Source organism: Podarcis pityusensis, assembly GCF_964106645.2.
Source record: "Podarcis pityusensis genome assembly, chromosome: Z".
In the NCBI taxonomy this organism is placed as follows: domain Eukaryota; kingdom Metazoa; phylum Chordata; class Lepidosauria; order Squamata; family Lacertidae; genus Podarcis; species Podarcis pityusensis.
This window is the reverse complement of record NC_138044.1, coordinates 6,984,325-7,006,890: the sequence shown is the minus strand read 5'-3', so window position 1 is coordinate 7,006,890 and position 22,566 is coordinate 6,984,325. Positions and strand designations below refer to the sequence as shown.

The following is a 22,566-nucleotide window of genomic DNA, read 5'->3' as shown; positions in this document are numbered from 1 at the left end:
GCGTCTAGGATGTGAATGATGCTAAACAAGCATTAAATATTAATACTGATAGCAGTAGTCAGTAGACGCTGAAATTGTGAAGAAAATATGGAGAACGACCAAGTGGTACACACAGAATGAAGACAGGAGATCTCTTGGCTGGATCACAGTTTCTCAAATGTGGTGGCTAAGGCATGCAAGAAGTTCGCGGCAGAGGGAGAACTCAAGGGGCACTGTGGTGCAGCGTTCTGCTTCCCAAATGGGGAGAATCAGTGTTGCAGCCTGCTCAGTGCCACCTCACTTGCCCACCTGCACCCTGGCCACATCACAAGCCTCTGCCAGAACAAGGCAGAAAAGGGAAGTTAAAGAAGAAAAGGAAAGTTATGGGGAATGGAAGTCTCCTTCCTCTGAGGTTTAAGGCTGGAGCAGGCTAGGAGTAGAATTAGAGAGAGAAAAGGCCGTTTCAAACCAGCTAACTAATTAGGAACAGAAAGAACGAATATACAAGAAGAAGTCTGCTGTAGGTGCATGTACAAGAAGGAAGGATGAGTGCACATGCAGCCTGGAAGTGAGTAGGGCACAAGTTGAGTGTGAAAGGAGAAGCAGGAAAGGCAGACCCTCCAAGTGTCCCTTTTTTCCAGGGGCATCCCTGATTTAGGGAAGCCATCCGGGTTTATGATTTGATCCTTTTCCTTAGAATGTCCCTATTTTCATTAGAGAAATGTTGAAGGGTATGGAGTTATGTTGGAAGCTGCCTAGGGTAGCTGGGGCAACCCAGTAAGATATGTGGGGTATAAATACAGTGGTACCTCGGTTTTCGAACGTAATCTGTTCCAGAAGACCGTTTGACTTCCAAAACATTCGAAAACCAGAAACATTTACTTACAGAAAATTCAATACAGAAGCTGCATGGCATGTTTGACTTCAGAAAAGCATTCAAAAACCGAAATGCTCAACTTCCAAGACATTTGAAAACCAAGGTACCATTGTAGTAAAATTATAATTATGGAATGGGACATCCCTATTTTCATCAGAAAAAGGTTGGAGGGTATGACAAGGAATGGCAGGAGATGACGACAACTACTTTGAATGGCATCTTTGGGAAGGGAGGGGGAACTATAAAATAACCCTTCCCCACTTTAGAGCCTAAAATTGGAAGGCTGAGTCCAGGGTCAATGTATGGACTTACCTATAGGAAATTTAAGCTATAGAACTCCTTGTTGTAACAATGATATTATTATGGCAAAGAATTTGGCAATCTTCAAAGATGGATTAGGTAGTACAATAATGGAAAATGATTCCAGTAACTGCTAATTGATTGGGACAAACTTTGCATCTACCTGCTATACTAACTGTCACCTCTCAAGCAGATCCTGGAGGTAGAAAGTTTCGGAACTGCAAAGCTTGTCTAATTAGCATCCATTCATTGTTACTAATGGATTGAGAAAAGGGAAACCTTCCCATAGCAAAGTTTGGGGAGTGGGGCATTGGGGGAAATAGCCAGAGAATATTTTTCACTCCAGGTCACTTCATGAAGTTGAAAGGCGATGTAGCAGAACACAATGTTCTTTCCTGCTTCATCACTACTGTTCAAAAGGGGGAGATGGGAACCATCCTCACAACCTCATGCTAAATATGCAGCGAGTGAGCTCAAAGGTTTCATGGGTACCGGAGAGGTCCTTGTGGCTGTTGTCGTGCTCACAGGCACCATGTTGGCAACTACAGAATTACAAGGAAGCATTCATGGCCTTTGGCCCTATCCCCCATATTTCAACTGGATGGAAACACTTCAGAACACGAGACTTCCTTTAAATATTTAGGGACGTGGTTTGGGCATGCTTACATTACATTGGGAATTCTTACATCCAGTGCATACTATATTACTGTTTTCCAGAACTCTACTTTTCTGGGAAGAATTGAGGGTTCTGGACAAGACTGAGGACATCCAGATAGTTCAAGAAAACCTTTAAATGCCCCTTTACCTCTTCCCTAGGGGACAGTAGTTTTATGCGCTGGAGAAGCCACAAAGCAAGCACCTTTAGTTGCTAAGGCTTCTTAGCTTTGCTTGGTTACTAAAAGGTATTAAGGACTGGATTCTGATAAGAAATCAAAATGATCCAAGGTTATCCAAACTACGCTTGTTGGAACAAGCTGTAAAAACTGCTGATAAGTCTTCTTGGTATTCCAACCTAGTCATCCAATATAAATCAACACTCCCCACACCTGGCTGAAATCCATCTAGGACAGCTCAATCAGGGCAAAGCAATAAATATGTTTAATCTATAGTGCTTGTAATAAACATCTCCCGGTACATAGAGATTAAATACTCTTAAGTTGCTCCTTGAATGAAAACTTAAGCTGCATTCCTAACCACACTTACTAGGGAGTAAGTGCCATTGCTCAGGACTGCAGAGTCTGCTGTGTTTTGGGAAACTATCAGATATGATGCCTTCCAAAATCTGAGAAGGCTTTTCTCCTAACTGCATCCTCCATCCGGAGAGAATGTGTGCTTGTGGAACAAAATGGACAGAAACATTATACCATTTATCTATTAAACTGCCCCCTCCCTGATAAAACAAGGTGAAAATGACTTTCTCCCATCAAAAGGATATTTCAGTTCTGCCTAATTACAAAGGAAAACTGAAGCACTGGTTTTTTACAAGGACCTTGGTATTAACTATAGTTGGGAACTGGCAAATCAGTCAATTTCAGTTTCTCATTTTCCCAATATATTCAGTTATCCAAATCAGTTTGTAAATTTTAAAAAAGTCTTTATGAAAATTCATCAAAACTTTAATGTGAATTTCTCCTTATATACACATTTTTGCAAAGCTTATTTTCTCTTGTAGAATTTCCATATTATGATGCATCTGTGTATGTCATTTTCATTATTACATGCATTTTATGCAAACTTTAGCCTAGTATATGCATTTTTGCACACTATTTGATTGGAGAGTTGCAGCACAAAATTCAGAGAAGTATTCATTTCAAAGGATGGCAATGTCACATATTGTTTCAGTATGTGTGGATTAGGTACATTTGCCTTTAACTGCAACCTTGATCACATCTGTGCCCCAACCCCTACTCATAATATAGGGTTGCCATACGTCTGGAATTTCCCGGACATAGCTGGCAAGATTGGTCATCAGAAACAGTGTCTAGGTGGAAATCACTTAAACATCCAGGAAAATCTGGACATATGGCAACCCATGTTGCCAGTGTTGTTTATCTGCCTTAGCTCAAAAACTTCATTTTTTTCGGACTTTGCTCAAGAACGTTTCTTTCTGGATTTTCACTTTTTGAAATGTGGCACCCCTTCCATAATACATTTGGCCTGCATAGCTAGCCATTAGAGCAAATCTTCTGAGACTCAATACTGACTGTTGGGGGGGGGGGAGGCATTTTGTTGTGTTTTAGAGTATATTTTCATTCTGTTGAAACAGCTAAGTTTCAGCCTGAACTAATTTTTCTAACACTGCCACTGTATACTTAATGGCTGTTTTCACTAATCAATCCTCCATAACCACAAATCTCTGAACTGAGTACCCAAGAGAAAACTTGTGGGTCACACTGGGTAGTTCAGGGGAAAATGTCAACATGAGGTGCATGGGCAGCAAAAAGACAAATCCATATTAAGAATTATTAGGGAAGCTTAATACAGTTAATGTCCCATCGGTTATATGTGCTGGGCATGAGGGTCAGATTCAGGGCTCTGTCAACAGAAGCATCATTTTCGAAGACTTGGGGATTAGTAATACTGTTCTACTCTGCCTTTATAATATCTCATTTAGAACACACTGTACTTTTCCACAGATAATTTGATTAGATAATGCAGGACCTAGAAGACTCAAGATGCTGTGCAGAAAGGAATAATGATGATCAGAAGGGAATCCATGGATTCTTAATCTCAGAAACAATAGGGGGAACAATTGCCCAAGCTTTCCTAGGCCAAACAGGCAGAAAGAGCTTTGAACTAAAGGGGGAGAGATTTATGAAAACATGTGAAAGAACTTCCTACTTAATTTTATTAAAATATTTGTACTTTGCCTTTTGATCTACAAAGTCACACAACGCAACTAATAAGAAATGTTTAAACTACAACAAAACAAGTATCAGTAAGCACCAATAAGACACAAAAAAAAGAACCACCAAAGAAGCAAAACTCAACACAGCTATCAGCAGCAATAATTCATTAATAAAAATCTGTATTGTAAAATCCCAAAAGCTAGACAGGAGAAACACCCTTGCCTGGGGATAATAGTGGGATGGGCAAACTGCATGGAATCACAGATGGGGAGAGCACTGTTGCATTCAGGTCCTGCCTGCATGCTTCCCATGAACAACCTAGTTGGCTGATGTGAGAACAGGATGCTGGACTTGAAGGACCTTTGGCCTGATCCAGGTTCTTTTATACATTATGTTCTCTCCTGAGAACAGGGTGTATCAGATGGTAGAGGCACATAGAGCAGAGTCTTCAGGGAAGACCTTAACGTACATATAAGAGAAAGCAATTAATCAGGTACCCCAGACCCAAATTGTGGAATAAAGTACTTTGGTAAACTATAAAATTGCCTTCTGTGGTTTTCAAGGGAAGTCTCAGCAAACATACACTCAATATGCTTTAGGTGTTGGCAAAACCATGGTTTGAGCTTCTAGACTTTAACAGGCAAGCCAGGATCTTGAACTAGTTGTTTGCCTCCCCCACCATATGCTTAGAGGTTGGCTTCACAGATTTGTAACTCCACCCCCATCTCCACAGTGCAGACTCTTTTTGAGGTGCAGAAGTTCACTGCCCACCTATCCGAAAGCACTGGGAGCTGTCATCAGGAGATTTAGAGTAAAGTGTCACCATTATGCAGATGACAAACAATGCTATCTTTTTTAACCATCCAAATCAGGAGAGGAGGCAAAAGTGCTAGGCTAGTGCTTGGAAGCAGTGATGGGTTGGATGTAAGCCAATAAATTATATCAAATTCTTGAAAAGTCAGAAGTGTTATCTGTCCCACATTCACTAGTAAAGGAGGTAGAGAGATGGCCTGCTCTGGATGGGAATGAACTCCCCTGGAAGGATGAGGTCTGTAGCTTGGAAGTGCTCCCAGATCCAGCACAGTCAGTGGAGGCTTTAGGTGGCCTCTGCACCCAGGGTTGCCCACTTCCATCTCTGGCTGGTTCACCAGCTGCAGACCTTCAGTTACAGGAAACCAGGCAGAGGGCCTTCTCGGTAGTGGCGCCCGCCCTGTGGAACTCCCTTCCACCAAATGTCAAAGGAAAAAACACCTACCAGACTTTCAAGAGACATCTGAAGGCAGCCCTGTTTAGGGAAGCTTCTAATATCTGAAGGACTATTGTATTTTAATATTTTGTTGGAAGCTGCCCAGAGTGGGCGGGGTATAAATAAATTATTATTATTATTATTATTATTATTATTATTATTATTATTATTAGACAGGAGTGAGTTGCTCACTGTATTTCATGCTCCGGTAACCTCTAGACTGGATTACTGCAACTCACTCTATTGTGGGGCTACCATCGACTATGATTCAGAAATTTCAACCAGGCCAAAATGCAACGGCCAGATTAGTGGCTGTGGTTTCATTTAGTGCCTATATAATCCCTGTTTTAAAGTAGCTGCAATGATTGCCCATTCATTTCCAGACCCAGTTCAAGGTGCTCACATTAGTGTTTAAATCCCTAAATGACTTAGGCCCCAAATATCCAAACATCCCTACCAACCTTGTCAGCAGAGGGAAGCAATTCACCTAAAAATGGCAGCACAGGAGAAGGCTTTTTCTGTGACAGTCCTTAAACTGTGGAACTCCTACTGAGGTGCATCTACATCTTTATTGTACATCTCCTGCTATATGCTGTAGGCACACCTTCTTATTTTGACCTTTGACAGGTAAGATACTTTGTTTTGTGGGATCCACTTCTTTTACAGAATTTATTTTATTCTGGTCCATTTAGATGAATTTTACATGATTTATTGTATTGCTTACATTTGCTTTTAAAACTGCATATTCTATGTAGCCTGATCTTATGATGAAAGGTGGGTTTAAAAAATCTTACAAAATGAAGTATTATAATAAATACCTATGGCTTTATGATATGTGAATTCAGTCATGAACAGCAAGCCACAGCAGGAAGTGTGGTTTACAAATCACCTTCAACTTTGATGTCTTGGATGGTTAGTCTCAAAGCAAACCACAGTTTGTGGGCAGAGTCAGGTTCAGACATTAAGACAAGCCATGGTTTGGCCAAACAAATCATGGCTTTCCATTATGCCTGAATTTATCCCTTGTATAAATTCATCTGCCATCAGGACAGAAGGTTAGGCCAAATGGTTCATTATTTTCCAATTTGGAAGCTATAAATTAACTACTTCTTTTTTCTAGCTGAAAAAGCTGAGTTATCTCAGAAACCAAAATGTGGAGTGTAATATGTTCTCCTGGTGAAGTATGACTTATAGATAGAATACAATTTCTAGTCTTCCCACAAAAACCTCCCAAACCAGGAGAGGGAAAACAGGAGCACAAGTGAAAAAGGTTTGAACAGTGGGACAAGTTAAGCTAACCCACCCAAGGTTTCACACACACACAATAATCATTTTGCTTTTGAAAAATGTGTTCATTTTAGTTCTGACAACAGAGAAACAGTCCATAACCTTTGGTAGTGAAACATTGAAAAAGCACTAAAGCTTCAAATAAAAAACCTTTTTTATGAGGTATATAAGAGGTGATGTAACCAATATCTGTATTTTTAAGAGGGCGTGGGGGAGAACAGCACCATGGAAATCCGCTCAAAACACTTCTGTTTGTCAACTGCTACAGAAACCTTCATCTGAACCTCAATAGCAATAACAGTACTATCAGGAGACCTAGAATTTCATGGACCTGCTAAGGATGAAATACAGTACTGTATATAAACTGAGGTCATGCCCTGCCAATATGAGAAACCCATGCATAGGGACAGCTAAATAGACAGAGATGTCATTGTAGCTGACAGACGACATTAAGTAGCATGGTGCTAATAACTGATGAAACAGATAATTCAGGTTAGGAAGTGGGATTTTGTTGCTATGGGGCAGGGCTAGAGTTGTTCTGCCATACGAGACTCCTTAGACTTAAACCAGACATAAAATATATTTTTCACAGCACTGTATGTCTGGAAAGTGAGAGTTTTATCATTTCACTTGCTCTTCGGATCCTAGCTAAGCGAACAGAAGCCGCAAACATTGTGCTTATGTGGTTGGTGCAGCCTTGCATATAACAGCTCGCCTGGCAGCCACAGAGTTCCAAGCAACTGAGTGAGCAGAGGAGGCACCAGCAAAGTTAACAAAGAAGGATTGGTTTGGCTGGTTTGCTTGCCTCCATTCACTTGCACAGTGCAGGCTTCAACCTGTGCTGGTACACGAGGACCTATTTTACTTATACTTACCGTACTTTTCTGTGTATAAGACTAGGATTTTTTACCAAAAAATAATGTTAAAAAAGGGGGTGTAGTCTTACACACAGGGGCAATCTCCCCCCATTTTCTTAATTTTGAGTCCCCCAAAATAGGAAGCGTCTTATACACGAGGGTGTGTTATACACGGAAAAATACAGTAATTATAAATTTCCTCAACCATCTTCCAAGGATATCAGGCAAACACACCCACTCCTCTAACCCTTATTCCCCCTCTCCCCCTCACAAAAAAACCTTATGGTAAAAGACAGCCTGGAGTGATGGTAGTTAACCCGTACTCCCACTCACAGTGTGAGCTTCATGAATGAAGAGGGATTTGAAAGTTGCTCTGTAAAACAACAATAACAACAAAAGAACTGTTTCTCAGCAACACTGGCACTTTGGACCCACATCTAAAGTCTTAGGTTGAGAAAGACAGCTGTACTGCATAGCTCCTGGGAAAAGGGGCAGCAAAAGTTTGAATGACCAACTCCTTTAGATGTTATTGCACTGATCTTTAGAATGTGATATTATAATGTTCAGTGTTTGACCACTCTAAAGAAAAGGCCTTGCTCAATTGGCCAAATATTGGCCAAATATTAAAACCACTAATTTAGTAGAACAAATCCATCCATTACAAAAATTCTAGTTAGCAATTATGAAACAAATTACATTCTAAACTATAGCAATCAATCACTACAGCTAATGATATTATGCAAATATAAATGTGAACAATATTCATGAGACTGAGAAGCTCTTGGCTTTTATCCTAGAATCTCGGCGATGACCAAGGGTCATTATTTTTAAACCAAGCCACTCATGTATACATTGCACCATAGGAGCTAACTCCTAGGGGCTGAGGTCCCTCGCCCCCCCAAAAAAAAATATTTGAAGGGGCCAGGTCCCTTCAAAATTAATGGGTATTGCCATTCAGATGCTGTGTGTGTGCTGTGTCATGTGATTGATTATGTGGGATGGGGCTTACCTGCCCCCTCCCCAATATTTTATTCAAGTTGGCAGCCCTGCACTGCACAACCCATGCGTAGTTATGGTGTCAAAGCAGGAAAGTCGGTGCCTGTTCTTAAGTGAGCAAGTATGAGCACTCAGATTTCTGTATTTAGCAAGCCAAAAGACTTCTCTCCAATTTGCCCTGTCAGATGGCACCACAATGCAATTAAAACTGTCACACTCTTGGCTTCACAGAATAGCTGACATCACACAAATATGACACCACACAACCCCAAATATGAACTGCAGTGCCAAGCAAAATGTAATGTGATGTTAGTATTAAATGTATTTAGAAGAATACATAAGAGCTTAGGTAAAGGGTAAAGGGACCCCTGACCATTAGGTCCAGTCGTGACCAACTCTGGAATTGCGCTGCTCATCTCGCTTTATTGGCCGAGGGAGCCGGCGTACAGGTTCCGGGTCATGTGGCCAGCATGACTAAGCCACTTCTGGTGAACCAGAGCAGCACGCGGAAACACCGTTTACCTTCCCGCCGGAACGGTACCTATTTATCTACTTGCACTTTGACGTGCTTTCGAACTGCTAGGTGGGCAGGAGCAGGGACCGAACAACGGGAGCTCACCCCGTCACGGGGATTCGAACTGCCGACCTTCTGATCGGCAAGTCCTAGGGTCTGTGGTTTAACCCACAGCGCTACCAGCGTCCCAGATAAGAGCTTAAAGGCAGGTTAAAAAACTGTATTCCTGTTCTGTCCTCACAGTATCCTTGTAAGGCATATGTACTTAAGACTTGATGACCAACACTGTCCAGTTAGAACAGGGATAGCCAAAATGGTGCCCTCAATATTTTACTAGACTGCAGCTCCCTCCATCCCTGACCACTGACCGCCTTGGTTAGTGTTGATGGGCGTCCAACAAAATCTTAAGGGCAGCACACTAGCAACACCCAAATTAGAACCAGACAAATCTAGAACATGCCTCTCTTCTCTGAAATTTCCCAGATCTGTGAATTTCCCTTAGACTAACTAAAACTTTTCCACTGGAGATCCAGAAGTTGTTTTTAAGCTGACACCTTCCAATTTTGAGTTATATCCAATGTTACTCAGAGCAGACCCACTGGAATTAATGTACACAACTAGGGTACACTGATTCCAGAGGATGCACTCTAAGGAGAACATAGATACAGCCCTTTATCAAGATTTTGTTGGGGGGGGCATGTTTTATACCAAACTATTTTATTATAAAGAAAGAAAAAGCATACAATTAATGTGGGGTGAGGTGCAAGTGTGAAAAGAAGAAATTGGCTTAGCTATTTAATATTCCTTGGTAAGTAGCAACACTGTCAAAGTTCAGAATGAAAATTTGCCCAGCTTGTAATACTCAGACACATTATGAATTGAGGGTCATTTACCCAGAAATTCTTCTCTGCCTTGGAATGCAAAATAAGATTAGAACAGTCAGCAGTCAGGTTGGGCAGACTGCTTTGTACACACAAGGGTTCTCTAATGTTAGCCTAATGTTTCCAAAATTATTGTGGAATGGTGGGAACCACAACAGCTAATTACCTACCCAGGCAGCCTGTTCAGCTGGAAACCATCACCTCTATTTGGGTAAACTCTCTTGATTGTTTGCTGTCCCTCTAAACACATCTAAAACCCTATCTTGCTCCTCAATATATTTATTTTGGAAAGTGCATTAGTGGTTGAATTTTCAAGCACAACTCCACCATAGCAGATGCTGGGAACTGCAACCTTAAAGGGGAATCTGCGCTGGAACTCTTTTTAGATAATCCATTTGTATAAAGATTTGTGTACTTGCCACCATGGTTCCTTGGGGAGGAAAGGCAGGATATAAAATAAATAAATAAATAAATAAATAAAGCATATGTGCACCATAACATGACCAACATTTTGGGCTGTAAATACCCAATGTTTGTTCTTAGAATATACCCATTTAAATCATACATAGTCAGACCACATGGTCCATTTAGTTCAGCATTGCTTACACTGGCTGGTGGCCACTCTACTGAGTTTCAGACAGGAGTCTCTCTCAGCCCGATCTGGAGGTGCCAACAATTGAACCTGGGACCTTCTGAATGCAAAGCTGATGCTCTTTCACCAAGCCATGGCCTCCACCTAAGTAGCACTTAGGACTCAGCTACATTGGCAAAGAAAAAGTGCTTTATATCCGTTGTTTAGGCATTCTGACACTGTGCAAAGGGCACTGTGGAGTTCCACTTTTGCTAACCCAATTTCTCATACAAAGTTCACAACGTGTTTAACTGAAATGCTTCTTTGATCCAGCCTTAGTGGGATACATCCCTATGTTACAGAAGAATGCTAAAATAAGCAGGAAATTTGCTTTACTTTCCCAAGGCCTGCCAAGAAATTCATATCTTCACATCTGACTGAAGCGCACTCATCACTGAAAACTGCATTACGAGATTATGATATGATATATGACAATACAATACAATACAATACAATACAATACAATACAATACAATAATCTGTGCTTGCTTAGGAGCTGATATATTTAAGATTCTTCTGTTCCTGCTGAATTGGTGACCCTCCCTCCCAAAGGCAAGGGACAGCTATCCCTTTGCAGGTAGATTGGGTGGCAACTAATTTTTACTCCAAGTAGACTAACTGAAATTAATGATTATGACTGAGTTAGGTCAATTAATTTCAGTGGGTCTACTCTGAGTAAAAATTTGCTGAACACCACACTTTCCTTCCAAATGCAGAAGAATTGTGCTCAAGAAGCCCATTTTGCTTCCAGCACATTGTACAAATATGTCCCTGAAGAACAAGCAGGGAAGACGTTTCCAGCCAGCCATTCAGTTGTCTGCTCACAAGAAAGGTCAGAGAGACAAGGAAACAGAGAGACATACGCACACAAGAGCAAGATGCTTTCTGATTGATTTTGTAATTCCATTTTCTCTCTGCCATTTCTACAGTCCTTAAATATAAACATTTCATTGAAATTTTCAAGTCGCATTACAATCAAACTTAAAAGCAAAAGGGCTTAAATGCATTTGGTCGGGAACCAAGACTATTCCCATAAAAGCAGATTATGCTGACATGATGAATATAAAATGAAACAGCAGATATTAAAGTTGGAGAAATGTTGTTCCATGCCTTCCAGCTGCAGGCAAACTCAGTATGGTTTTCTCCTCCTCACATCCCTTCCCAAGTTGTTTAACCGAAAACATAAAAATAAAAAGGAGTGAGATAGCCTTTTCACCTTTCTACTTTTTCTAAAATAGCCTACAACTCTTTAAAAATTCAGAAGGCTTTTAAAAACCCACAACCGTGTGTGGTCCTTGCAAAATCATGTTAGTATTCATCTCTTACTGTCAAGGTTGCAGGCCACTTTTATCTGTCACAGAATTTTGCAAAGCATGTTTTGTTTTTAATTGGCTTGTTCTTTCTAATCTACCATGCTTATTGTCTTTTTATTTAATTTCTCAAGGTCATTATTAAATAAGTTATTCGGCTTATTTTTCTTGGGGAAAAATCTTCCCCATGTGAATAGCAACACACACCTCGGTCTGTCCTCCCTTACTACCCTCCTTTTCCCAGTATGATTACCAAGCTAAACGTGATCTACTGAAAAAAACGGAAGATGAAAGAGAATTGAGTCCATGCAAAGAAAAGAAAAAAAGCAGCAGCGGAAGGCCATAAATTTAAACAGATGGAGTGGGAGCAGGAGTTTGTGGAAGTGGCTTCCTAATGTGCAGGTGGCACAATCATCTTAGCATCCCTTAGCAAGAGCCAGGAACTTTCCACACCTCCCACCTAGACAATGGATCGCTTTTCTCTCTCTGAATGTAATTGTGCATGAAGCTTGTGAGCATATATTTTTTATAATGCTCATGAATAAAAAACTGATATTGCAAGTAGCCTAGAGCAGGCAATTGGTCTCTGTGTCGCCCCCCCCCCTCTCTCTCACACACACAGGGAAAAGAGAGAGAGAGAGAGAGAGAGAGAGAGAGATTAAACTCAACATTGGTCTTGTAGGTCCCAGTAACCTCTGATGTGGCTGATATCCTATATGTACTCAGCTGGATAACCAATATTCTGAACTACAGCCAATTTAAATCTCACCTCTGCCACAAATTCACTAGGGAGACGTAGGCAGTGTAGTGTAGTGGTTAGAGTACTGGACTAGGACCTGGGAAACCATGGCTCAAGTCCCCACTCATGAAGTTCACTTGGTGACCTTGGGCCAGCGACTATCTCTCAGCTTAATTTACCTTCAGAGGTATACCTAGGCTCCCTTGCACCCTTGTCAATGAGATGTATTGGCGCAACCCCCCCTCCCCATTTCTTGCACCCTTGGGAAGGAGCTAATAGTGCTACTACCAAGCAGGGAGGGGGCCCTACAGGGATGTCATTGCCAGCAACTGGATTCCCCTGCCGAAACGCCCAGGGGAGCCTGTGCACCTTGCCCAGCTGCCCAGAGCAGTGAAGTGTGGAGTGTGCAGATGGGCAGAGAGGCAGAGTGGAATGGTGCCATATTTGCCTCCCTCTGAGTCTGTGCCTTTGGTGGGGGGACAATCTGGTTAGCCCCTAGTTATGTCCCTGCCCACCTCACAGGGTTGTTTATAGGGATTAAATGAGGAGAGGGAAAACCATGTGCACCACCTTGAACCCTTTGGAGGAAAGGTGGGGGTTAAATACTTTCTCTCAGCTCCACTGTAATAATGAGGATGATCATGTTTATTTCTGATTTTATAATACTCAAGCACCAATGGAAATGGTATTTAGATGTGTTATACTGTTGTTGTTGTTGTTGCTGCTGCTGCTGCTGTTGTTATATCAACGGTGTGACAAGTTACAGGCCCTCATACACACAAAATTCTGCAATACAAAGTAGTTGTTGCCCTTGAGATCCACACTTGCTAACCATTTGTTCGTTTGTTCCAATCACAACGCTGGGTGGTGGGAATGGCCTCCAAATTTTTATTTTTTATTTTTAACTTGCATAGGAAGTTAAAGATGAATCCATCCTGTTATTACAAAATGCATGTAGGATCATTGATCAGCAGAACAGGGAAATGTGCAGCCTGTGCAGGGTCTATCCTTGCTCTCTTCACTCCCCATTTTTAATCTGACTGACACTTCCTAACAGCAGCCATCTGGTTCCTGGTTCCATTGGGCATTGCACTTGCTAAGACTTTAAAAGAACACCAAAATGGTTTCTTTATCTGTTTTCCTGTGTTTCTTTTCTTTTAATTGATGATTTTAATCAGTTATTGATTTATTTTACTTCAATCAATTTTACACCAATTTGCATTTAATAATAATAATTTTAAAGTATAAAAAAATAACAAGATATGATTACAAATGAAAATCTAATGCAAAGCATGATGAAGATCCACATTTAGAGACCAGTGTTTTGCTCCAAGAGAGATGGTGAACAATTTAAGAACAAATAATTAGCAAGAAAACTATATATATATATTCATGTAAATATCAAAGGGAAATTAACTGTACAGTGGTACCTCGGGTTACAGACGCTTCAGGTTACAGACTCTGCTAACCCATAAATAGCACCTCGGGTTAAGAACTTTGCTTCAGGATGAGAACAAAAATTGTGCAGTGGCGGCGTGGCGGCAGCAAGAGGCCCCATTAGCAGAAGTGGTTCCTCAGGTTAAGAACAGTTTCAGGTTAAGAGCGGACCTCTAGAACGAATTAAGTTCTTAACCTGCAGTAACACTGTACAAGGGCTTCCCTTGCACAAAGGAGCTTTTCCTCCCTCCTGTGTGTCTCGCCTGCCTGCCCCTACTACCTCAGAATATGTTCTGGTGGTTCCCCCAATTCTGTGGAGCAGATTAGGGAAGACAAGAGGCATGTGAGGAGGAGGTCGAGTTCCATTGCACGGGCAGAAGTATTTCCTTGGATATAATAAAAATGCCATGTACAAATTATTATTAATTAGTTATTAATTATTAATTATTAATTATATAAAATAAATTTTAATATTATTAACTTGTTATTATTAATTATTAAATAAATTAGTAACTAAATTATTATTAATTTAGTTATTATTAATGACTAAACAAAGGTAAACGCTGCACCTATACTTCACCCTACACACAAGGCAGCATAGGAGGCAAACCCTAGGGGCCGAGGCCCCTTTGCCCCCCTCTAATACAATATTTGAGGGGCCACCCCAAAGATGATGGGTATGCCGCATCTTGTGATCAATTATGAAAGGCGGTGTTTATATGGGTCTCTCAATATTTTATTCTAAGTTGGCAGCCCCGCAAGGCAGCATCTCCCAAGCACATCCTTCCACATACAAATTTCACTCCTGTTCATTCCCAGCAATCATACCCATAACACACGTAGCTAACCCCCAGCCAACAATTTGTTGCAAAGCAAGCATCTGGTGCGAACACAAAAAAATCCAGGCAACATTAATCACAATTTACAACCAGCTCATCCACCCACTTCCATCTAGAGCAGCCTCAGGTGCAATTGGGGGGTGTTGAATAAAAATAAGGGGTCAGTGGAAACATAAAGAAAGAAGAAATTATTGAAAAACTGTTTGTACATGTTTTATCTGTTTTGTGGTGCCATTTACCACCAGTTCGGATGCTGTTGCAGGACAGCCATGACACCTCCCCTGGATGCAGTGATCCTGCTGGAGGCAAGGGGTTTTCCAGGGATTGGGTGAACCATTTCAGCTTCACTCCGGAATGGAAAGTGGGTCACAGCTTGCCTGCAGGAGGGCTGCAGCGCCAGCCCTGCCCCTTCATTTAAAGAAGGTAGATCTCCAGGGGTGCAGTGAGTAATCTTTTTTTCTGAAAAGGGGTCAGTAGGCCTATGATCTAGAGTATTGGTCTTTCAGCTTTTGGGTTGCAACCTGATCTAAGGTACATTGCAAGAGCAGCACTACAGCCATGCAAATGTATGGTAAAAAATTAAATTTATAAATAGGTCCCAAAATGCATCTTAGGGTGAAAGGTGTGTCCCAGTTCTGAAGAAGTTGAAGACTCCATATACAGTGGTGCCCCGCAAGACGAACGCCTTGCAAGACGGAAAACCCGCTAGACGAAAGGGTTTTCCGTTTTGGAGGCGCTTCGCAAAACGAATTTCCCTATGGGCTTGCTTCGCAAGACGACAGCCCATAGGGAAATCTCTGGGACAGCGGGGAAGCGCAGCGCGTCTTCCCCACTGTCCTCGGACCTTCTCCCCCCGCCCGGCATCGGAACGAAGCTCCGATGCCAGGCGGGGGGGGTGGAACGCCTCCTCCCCCCGCCCGGCATCGGAACGAAGCTCCGATGCCGGGCGGGGGGGGAGGAACGCCTCCTCCCCCCGCCCGGCATCGGAACGAAGCTCCGATGCCGGGCGGGGGGGGGAGGAACGCCTCCTCCCCCCGCCCGGCATCGGAACGTAGCTCCGATGCCGGGCGGGGGGGGGAACGCCTCCTCCCCCCGCCCGGCATCGGAACGTAGCTCCGATGCCGGGCGGGGGGGGGGAACGCCTCCTCCCCCCGCCCGGCATCGGAACGAAGCTCCGATGCCGGGCGGGGGGGTGGAACGCCTCCTCCCCCCGCCCGGCATCGGAACGAAGCTCCGATGCCGGAGGGGGAACGCCTCCTCCCCCCGCCCGGCATCGGAACGAAGCTCCGATGCCGGGGGGGGAACGCCTCCTCCCGCCGCCCAGCTTCGGATGGCTTTCCTGAAGACTTGGGGTGGGAGGAGGGTTTTCCTTCCCTCCGCCAACATTCAGAATGCTGTTCTGAATGTTGGCGGTGTGGAGGAAAAACCCTCCTCCCACGCAAGCCCCGGGAACAGAGGGAAAGCGCTGCGCGCCTTCCCCTCTGTTCCCGTACCTGTCCTGAAGGCTTGCGGTGGGGAGAAAAGCCCTTCTCCGCACCGCCAGCCTGGCAAGCGGTTTCCCTAGGAACGCATTAATTGATTTTCAATGCATTCCTATGGGAAACCGTGCTTCGCAAGACGAAAAACTCGCAAGAAGAAAAAACTTGCGGAACCAATTAATTTCGTCTTGCGAGGCACCACTGTATAGAGCAATATGCCACCACACAAACAGCAGCATAACCACCACCACCCCATATCTCCCACTCAGGTAACGCCGTACTCTATACCGTTTCAATCTCTCAGTGAATGGTGTTAAGCATCTTTACAACACCGAACAACACTACAATTCCCAACACCCCTAACAAACAACAATTCATGGGATTTTTTTGAGGCAAAGTCACATACTACTACTAATAAGAATAATAATTTATTATTTATACCCTGCCCATCTGGCTGCGTTTCCCCAGCCACTCTGGGCGGCTTCCAACAGAAAACTAAAATACAATAGTCTATTAAACACTAAAAGCTTCCCTAAACAGGGCTGCCTTCAGATGTCTTCTTAAAGTCTGGTAGTTGTTTATCTCTTTGACATCTAGTGAGAGGGCGTTCCACAGGGCAGGCGCCACTACCAAGAAGGCCCTCTGCCTGGTTCCCTGTAACTTGGCTTCTTGCAGTGAGGGAACCACCAGAAGGCCCTCGGCGCTGGACCTCAGTGGTCTGGGCTGGATGATGGGGGTGGAGACACTCCTTCAGAGACTGAGGCCGTGTATTGGATGTGTTTTTAATGTATGCTGTGGATCTGCCAAGTATCCTCACACAACATACTCCACTAAAAAGCACTTTTTTGGGGGGAATAGACCCTGGTGGACAGGAACTGGCTCGTTGTCAAAAGAATTGAGTACTTCAGCAGGTTGGCATGAGTGCTGTTGAAACAATGCTGCTGACGCAGGCACCAGATGCTGAAGCTTGACTATTGGGAGCCCTGGCCAGAGATATTCCTACTTAGCACCTTACCTACAAACCTTCATGGACTAGATACCCCTTCATAAGATACCATTCAGGGAAATCGACTCTAGTCCACAAAAGCTTACGCCACAACAGCTCCTTTGAAGGTGCCACAAGCTTCCATTTTTGTTTATTTTTTTCTTTAAAAAATTCCCCTTCTTGGGTTTAACTGTTTTCCTCCCTCCTTGCTTCAGACAGCTTCGCTGGAGCAAAGTTCTGGGCAGACGTGTTTGCTACAATATCCTTTAGCACATGGGTAGGCAAACTAAGGCCCGGGGACCAGATCTAGCCCAATCGTCCTCTAAATCCGGCCCGCAGACAGTCCGGGAATCAGCTTATTTTTACATGAGTAGAATGTGTCCTTTTATTTAAAATGTATCTCTGGGTTATTTGTGGGGCATAGGAATTTGTTCATTCCCCCCCCAAAAAATATATATAGTCCGGTCCCCCATAAGGTCTGAGGGACAGTGGACCGGCCCCCTGCTGAAAAAGTTTGCTGACCCCTGCAGTTTAGCACACATCAGAGCAGGTTAAACCACTTCCACACACACAGCTCCACTGACACGGTAGCATTTGGTTCAGTAGGTGCAAACAGTTCTTCTAAGACCATGCATGCAGCAGAAAGCAAAGCCCATTGTATCATCAAGAAGAAAAGACAAGATTCCTACAAAGAAAAATAGGATATCTCAGCCTCCTTTAGCATTGGCATTTTATAGAGAGCCAACAGGCCAACTAATAAATGCCATTCTATTAATGAAACTTATACTACTATATCTAACCTCCTCAGAAATCGGCATTTACAATTCTGAGTCGCTTCCCCTCCCCTCCCTGTCACCAACCCCTTTTTTATAATCACAGTCTCCTTGGCCCCTGGTTGAGTGAGTGGTTATTGATTCCTCACGCTGTGCTGCCTGCAGATCATAATCCAACTGTATATACTTTAAATAAGCACGGTCCACATTCCACATCCTTATGGCTGCCTTGATTGTAATTCAGTCTCTAGTACATTACACCTTATTTATAATGGCAGTGTTTGAGCAGGTTGCCGGAGGCACTCTAAAATTATTTACAGGGCCCTTTTGACTCTCAATTTCCATGCCATCCAATCCCATTTTTATTTGTCTGCAGAGGTTCTCATTGACTAAGCAGTGCAACCCAGCAGAAAACCATGCTGTCAAATATTAAAGACAACCATTATGAAAATCACTTGCACAATTGGATGTGGTGGGTCAGCATTGTAGGCTCAGAGCCAATATGATAAAACTGGGTCGTGGGTGCTACCTGAAATACCCAAAAAGCACACCAGAGGGGCACACTGTGTCACTGCTTGGCCATGAATCCTATATACTGGAGGGGCAGCATGGTGTAATGGTTAGAGGTCTGGGACTTACTCTGAGGAGACCACAGAAAGGGATGGGCAAGACTAATTCAAGAAGCTTTTCCAGCTGGATGAAAGGTTCTCTGTCCTATACTTTAAAACAATGCAAAATCTTTAGTTGTTTATTGAACTGCTTTTAAGACTATTTTAAGCAGTTTTTTAATGGCATGTTTGCAAATTGCCTTTTGACAATTTGCAATTCCTTTGAGAAAGGGTAGCACAAATGTATGATTTTTTTCAGTGCTGGATCTCCTCATTCAGTATGTATCTGCAATGCACCATCAATTTGCTAACAATTCAGTATTTTATAATCATATGGGTGCTGAGACGCCAGAAAGTCAAATCAAATCACATTACACCTTTGATCACCCACAGTCCTACTGGAAGACTACAGTATCAGAATGAAAGAAATAATCATATACAGAATTGTTGGGAAGGTTATATTTTTTGGATGTGGGTGCTTTAATTCCCCTTTTAGAATAGTGCTATCTTCCAGCTAATTAGATGTTATTTACATACATAGGTTTTTTTTAAAAAAAAATTCTGTTCATCTTGTCATGTTTTCAGAATGGAATTATATTATCAGTGCAACAAATGCTTTATAATGGAATGCACTGTGGTGACGGCAGCTTTATATCAATCACTTGCAAGTCTCCCATGGCACCAGATGTATTCTAGAAAGGTGGCCTAGGAATTATATGAATAAACAAACCAACAAACCAATGCAGCTTACTGTGTAAATATTCTATGAACATCAGTCACTAGAGCCAGGGCATGATTTAGGAGCCACCAATTTGTACACAGCAAAATTCAGGTGAAAGGGAATTATGAAATTTCCTGCTGCATCTGAGGTAATAGTGTGAGAAAGACTTGGGCAAAGAGGTTGAAGAATCCACCTAGGCATTGTGATCTTTCCTCCTCTATCCAGGTTCATATTCTGAGCCTGGCCTGCAGGACTTCGGGACTTTGGGGTTTTTGCAAACCCCAACAAAATTTGAGACTATAAAAGCAGCCCGGGTGGTGGTGAGAGAGGCATTCAAGGATCTTTATATATGCTCATTTGGCTTAGTAGTTTTCTTTTTACTTTTAGTAGTTTTGGTAGTTTTTAGTAGTTTTATTTTTACTTTTTCAGTTTCTCAGTACAGTAGTACCTCAGGTTACATACGCTTCAGGTTACAGACTCCGCTAACCCAGAAATAGTGCTTCAGGTTAAGAACTTTGCTTCAGGATGAGAACAGAAATCGTGCTCCGGCGGCGCGGCAGCAGCAGGAGGCCCCATTAGCTAAAGTGGTGCTTCAGGTTAAGAACAGTTTCAGGTTAAGTACGAACCTCCGGAATGAATTAAGTTCTTAACCTGAGGTACCACTGTAATGTCATCAAGACTTTGTGATGTCATTTTGTAGATACTTCATGGGATAGGGTGCCAAGGTCAGGAGAGACATTCACTGAGAAGAACTGAGTGCCGAGAAGCATTTTTGAGGGCTTGTTGCAAGCCTTTCTAACATTAACCCACAGAAAACTGAAGAAGACACTCCGTCATGTGCAGAAAGCATGCCACCGCCTGTACATGAGGAGCACCCAGATTGGCAGACAAAAAGCAGCTTTGGCAACGAAAACCAGGCTCTTTTCATCATCACAGATGTTCAAAGCTTAGGGGATCCTTTTTCCACCAAGAGGTTTAATAAACAACACATCTGCCTGGCAGCAGGTGATAGCTAGGGAACTGCATTCACACACAATGGGGAGGAATTAAGCCCAGCCCCCCCTTTGCAAAATGTTATGACTTGCTGCAGACAAGCCCCAAATACGAACTTCGTAAAATATTGGCTCTCCAGAGAGAATTGCTACTTTGCTTTGGGAAAAGCCAGACTTCCCTTCCCTTCTCTTTTTCTTTTCTTACAACAGCTGCAATATCATGTGTTGTATATGTAACATGTTATTGCTGTTCTGTCATTTTAAAATAATATTTATTGCTTTTACCTGCTTGCAAACTATCTTGAGCAGTTTGCTTGGAAAAGGCAGCAGAAAAAATAATAATAATAAAATGTTGTGGAGTACAGTACTGGGGAAAACAAGACAGGAAGCTAACAATGACATCTTGTTAAGTTTTGCTAAAATACACATGTGATAATTCTAGTAAAAGCCAGAGATAAACATTATTTGCAAACAGGTACTTTATTTTGAAGGGGGGAGGGGGGATGACAGGTGAGAAAGACTACTTGCTACTGATCTCTGTAAGCTAGTTCAGGAGCCACTTCGGCTAAAATAATAAGCTACAGTTCTTCAAATAAATAAGTAGAATAGGTTTGTTCAGTTTGAAATGGAAGAGGGCCAGGAGAGAGAGAGCGAGAGAGAGAATGGCGTGAGATAAGTAGGAAGAAGTCTTTTCCACGACACTAGAACTTGGCAGAATACAAAAAGCACTTCTTCATATAACTTAGAATAGAAGAAGTTGCAATACTTAAAACAACCCTATGAGCAGTTAAGCCTTTTCAGCAGGAAGCGAAGCTAAATCAGTATTATCATCCCACTATATTGCAAATGAGGGAATGGCCAGCATAAGGTGACCTATAGAGTTTCATGGCAGAGGCAAGATTCGAACAAGGGACTGTTCAATTCGTAGCTTGAGTCTATTAGCCACAATGCTAGCTCACAATATGCTTCCAATGTTATAGAGCAGCTATACAGAATCTTCATCACCCAAAGATGCATTCTGTGACCAAGCATAGAGGAGAAAACACAAGAGGTCCTATTTGGGAGCTACATAGACACACCCACATGACCACTGTGCTAAACAGGGTGATCAACAGCAAGACAGATTATCAATCTGATCCATCAGGGATCTCCACTCCCATCGTTCAGCCCGGACACTGAGGTCCAGTTCCGAGGGTCTTCTGGCAGTTCCCTCATTGCAAGAAGTAAAGTTACAGGGAACCTGGCAGAGGGCCTTCTTGGTAGTAGTGCCCATCCTGTGGAACACTCTCCCATCAGATGTCAAAGAGGTAACCAATTACATGACTTTCCAAAGACATCTAAAGACATATTGGGAATTTGTAATGCTTGATGTTTAGTTGTATTTTTATATTATGTTGAAAGCCGCTCAGAGTAGCTGGGGCAACCCAGCCAAATGGATGGGCTATAACAATAATTTATTATTACAGGCATCCCCGTCCCCCCACTTACACAGGGGTTACACTCCAAGTAAGAGGTATACATTTTATAACACTAATTTACTGCCAGGAAAATATGAGACTAGGCTAGTCCCACTAGTCCAATGAGTGCATACCCCTGCTTTGAACACCCTCCCAGCCACTCTCTCTTCAATCCATACCCAAAACACTGTATCAAAAAATATCCACAACTAGAGTTGAAGCTCTGGGGCCAGCAGGAGGATAGAGGGTGTGTGGGAAAGTGACTGCTGTTGCCCAACCCACATACCAGCTGTTAGGCCCCACTGCACGTCCGGTCTCTTCGGTGCTTCCTCCACTCTCACTGATGTCCTCTTTGGGCTCCGGGAGGGTCTCCTGTGGGCCATGAGGACTCTCTGGTTCTCTTCTGCCATTTTCAGGTATGAAACGAATTATTTATTTCCCCATACTGTGTGTATACATGGTCATGTGAGTTGATTGTGCAGAAGTGATGGGGTGCCTGTATGTTGTCATTTTCAGAGCACAGAGAATAGCATAGAATAGTCTCCGTTTAGGGCTAACTGAACATGTGCCAATGTGGTCCAGTGAGCAGAGTTAGGAGGCACTGAGCAGCAAGATAATTGTAGGATCAGACAATGGTTCATCTATTCTGGCATCCCATTTCCCATAGTGGCTTATTGGATGGCTCTAGGAAGACCACAAGTATGGCTTGGAAGCAGTAACTGCTGGGCCAACTTCAAAATACTTGTGTTAATCCACAAAGCCCTAAACAACATGAAGCCCAAGTACCTTATGGACTGTCTAATAACTTGT

The 22,566-nt window shown here is 42.7% G+C and overlaps 1 protein-coding gene across 4 annotated transcripts in view; it reads right to left on the bottom strand.

Annotated features, from left to right (window-relative positions):
- ASTN2 (astrotactin 2) overlaps positions 1-22,566 on the bottom strand; it is a 704,920-nt gene that overhangs the window by 544,987 nt on the left and 137,367 nt on the right. The window contains exon 2 of one of the 4 annotated variants that reach the window (XM_080990793.1): positions 22,043-22,159. The exons of the other annotated variants lie outside the window; for them this stretch is intronic. Coding sequence (XP_080846919.1) covers positions 22,043-22,139 — 97 coding nt within the window. The 5' untranslated portion in view covers positions 22,140-22,159. The remainder of the gene's footprint in view (positions 1-22,042; positions 22,160-22,566) is intronic. 4 annotated transcript variants of the gene reach the window in all.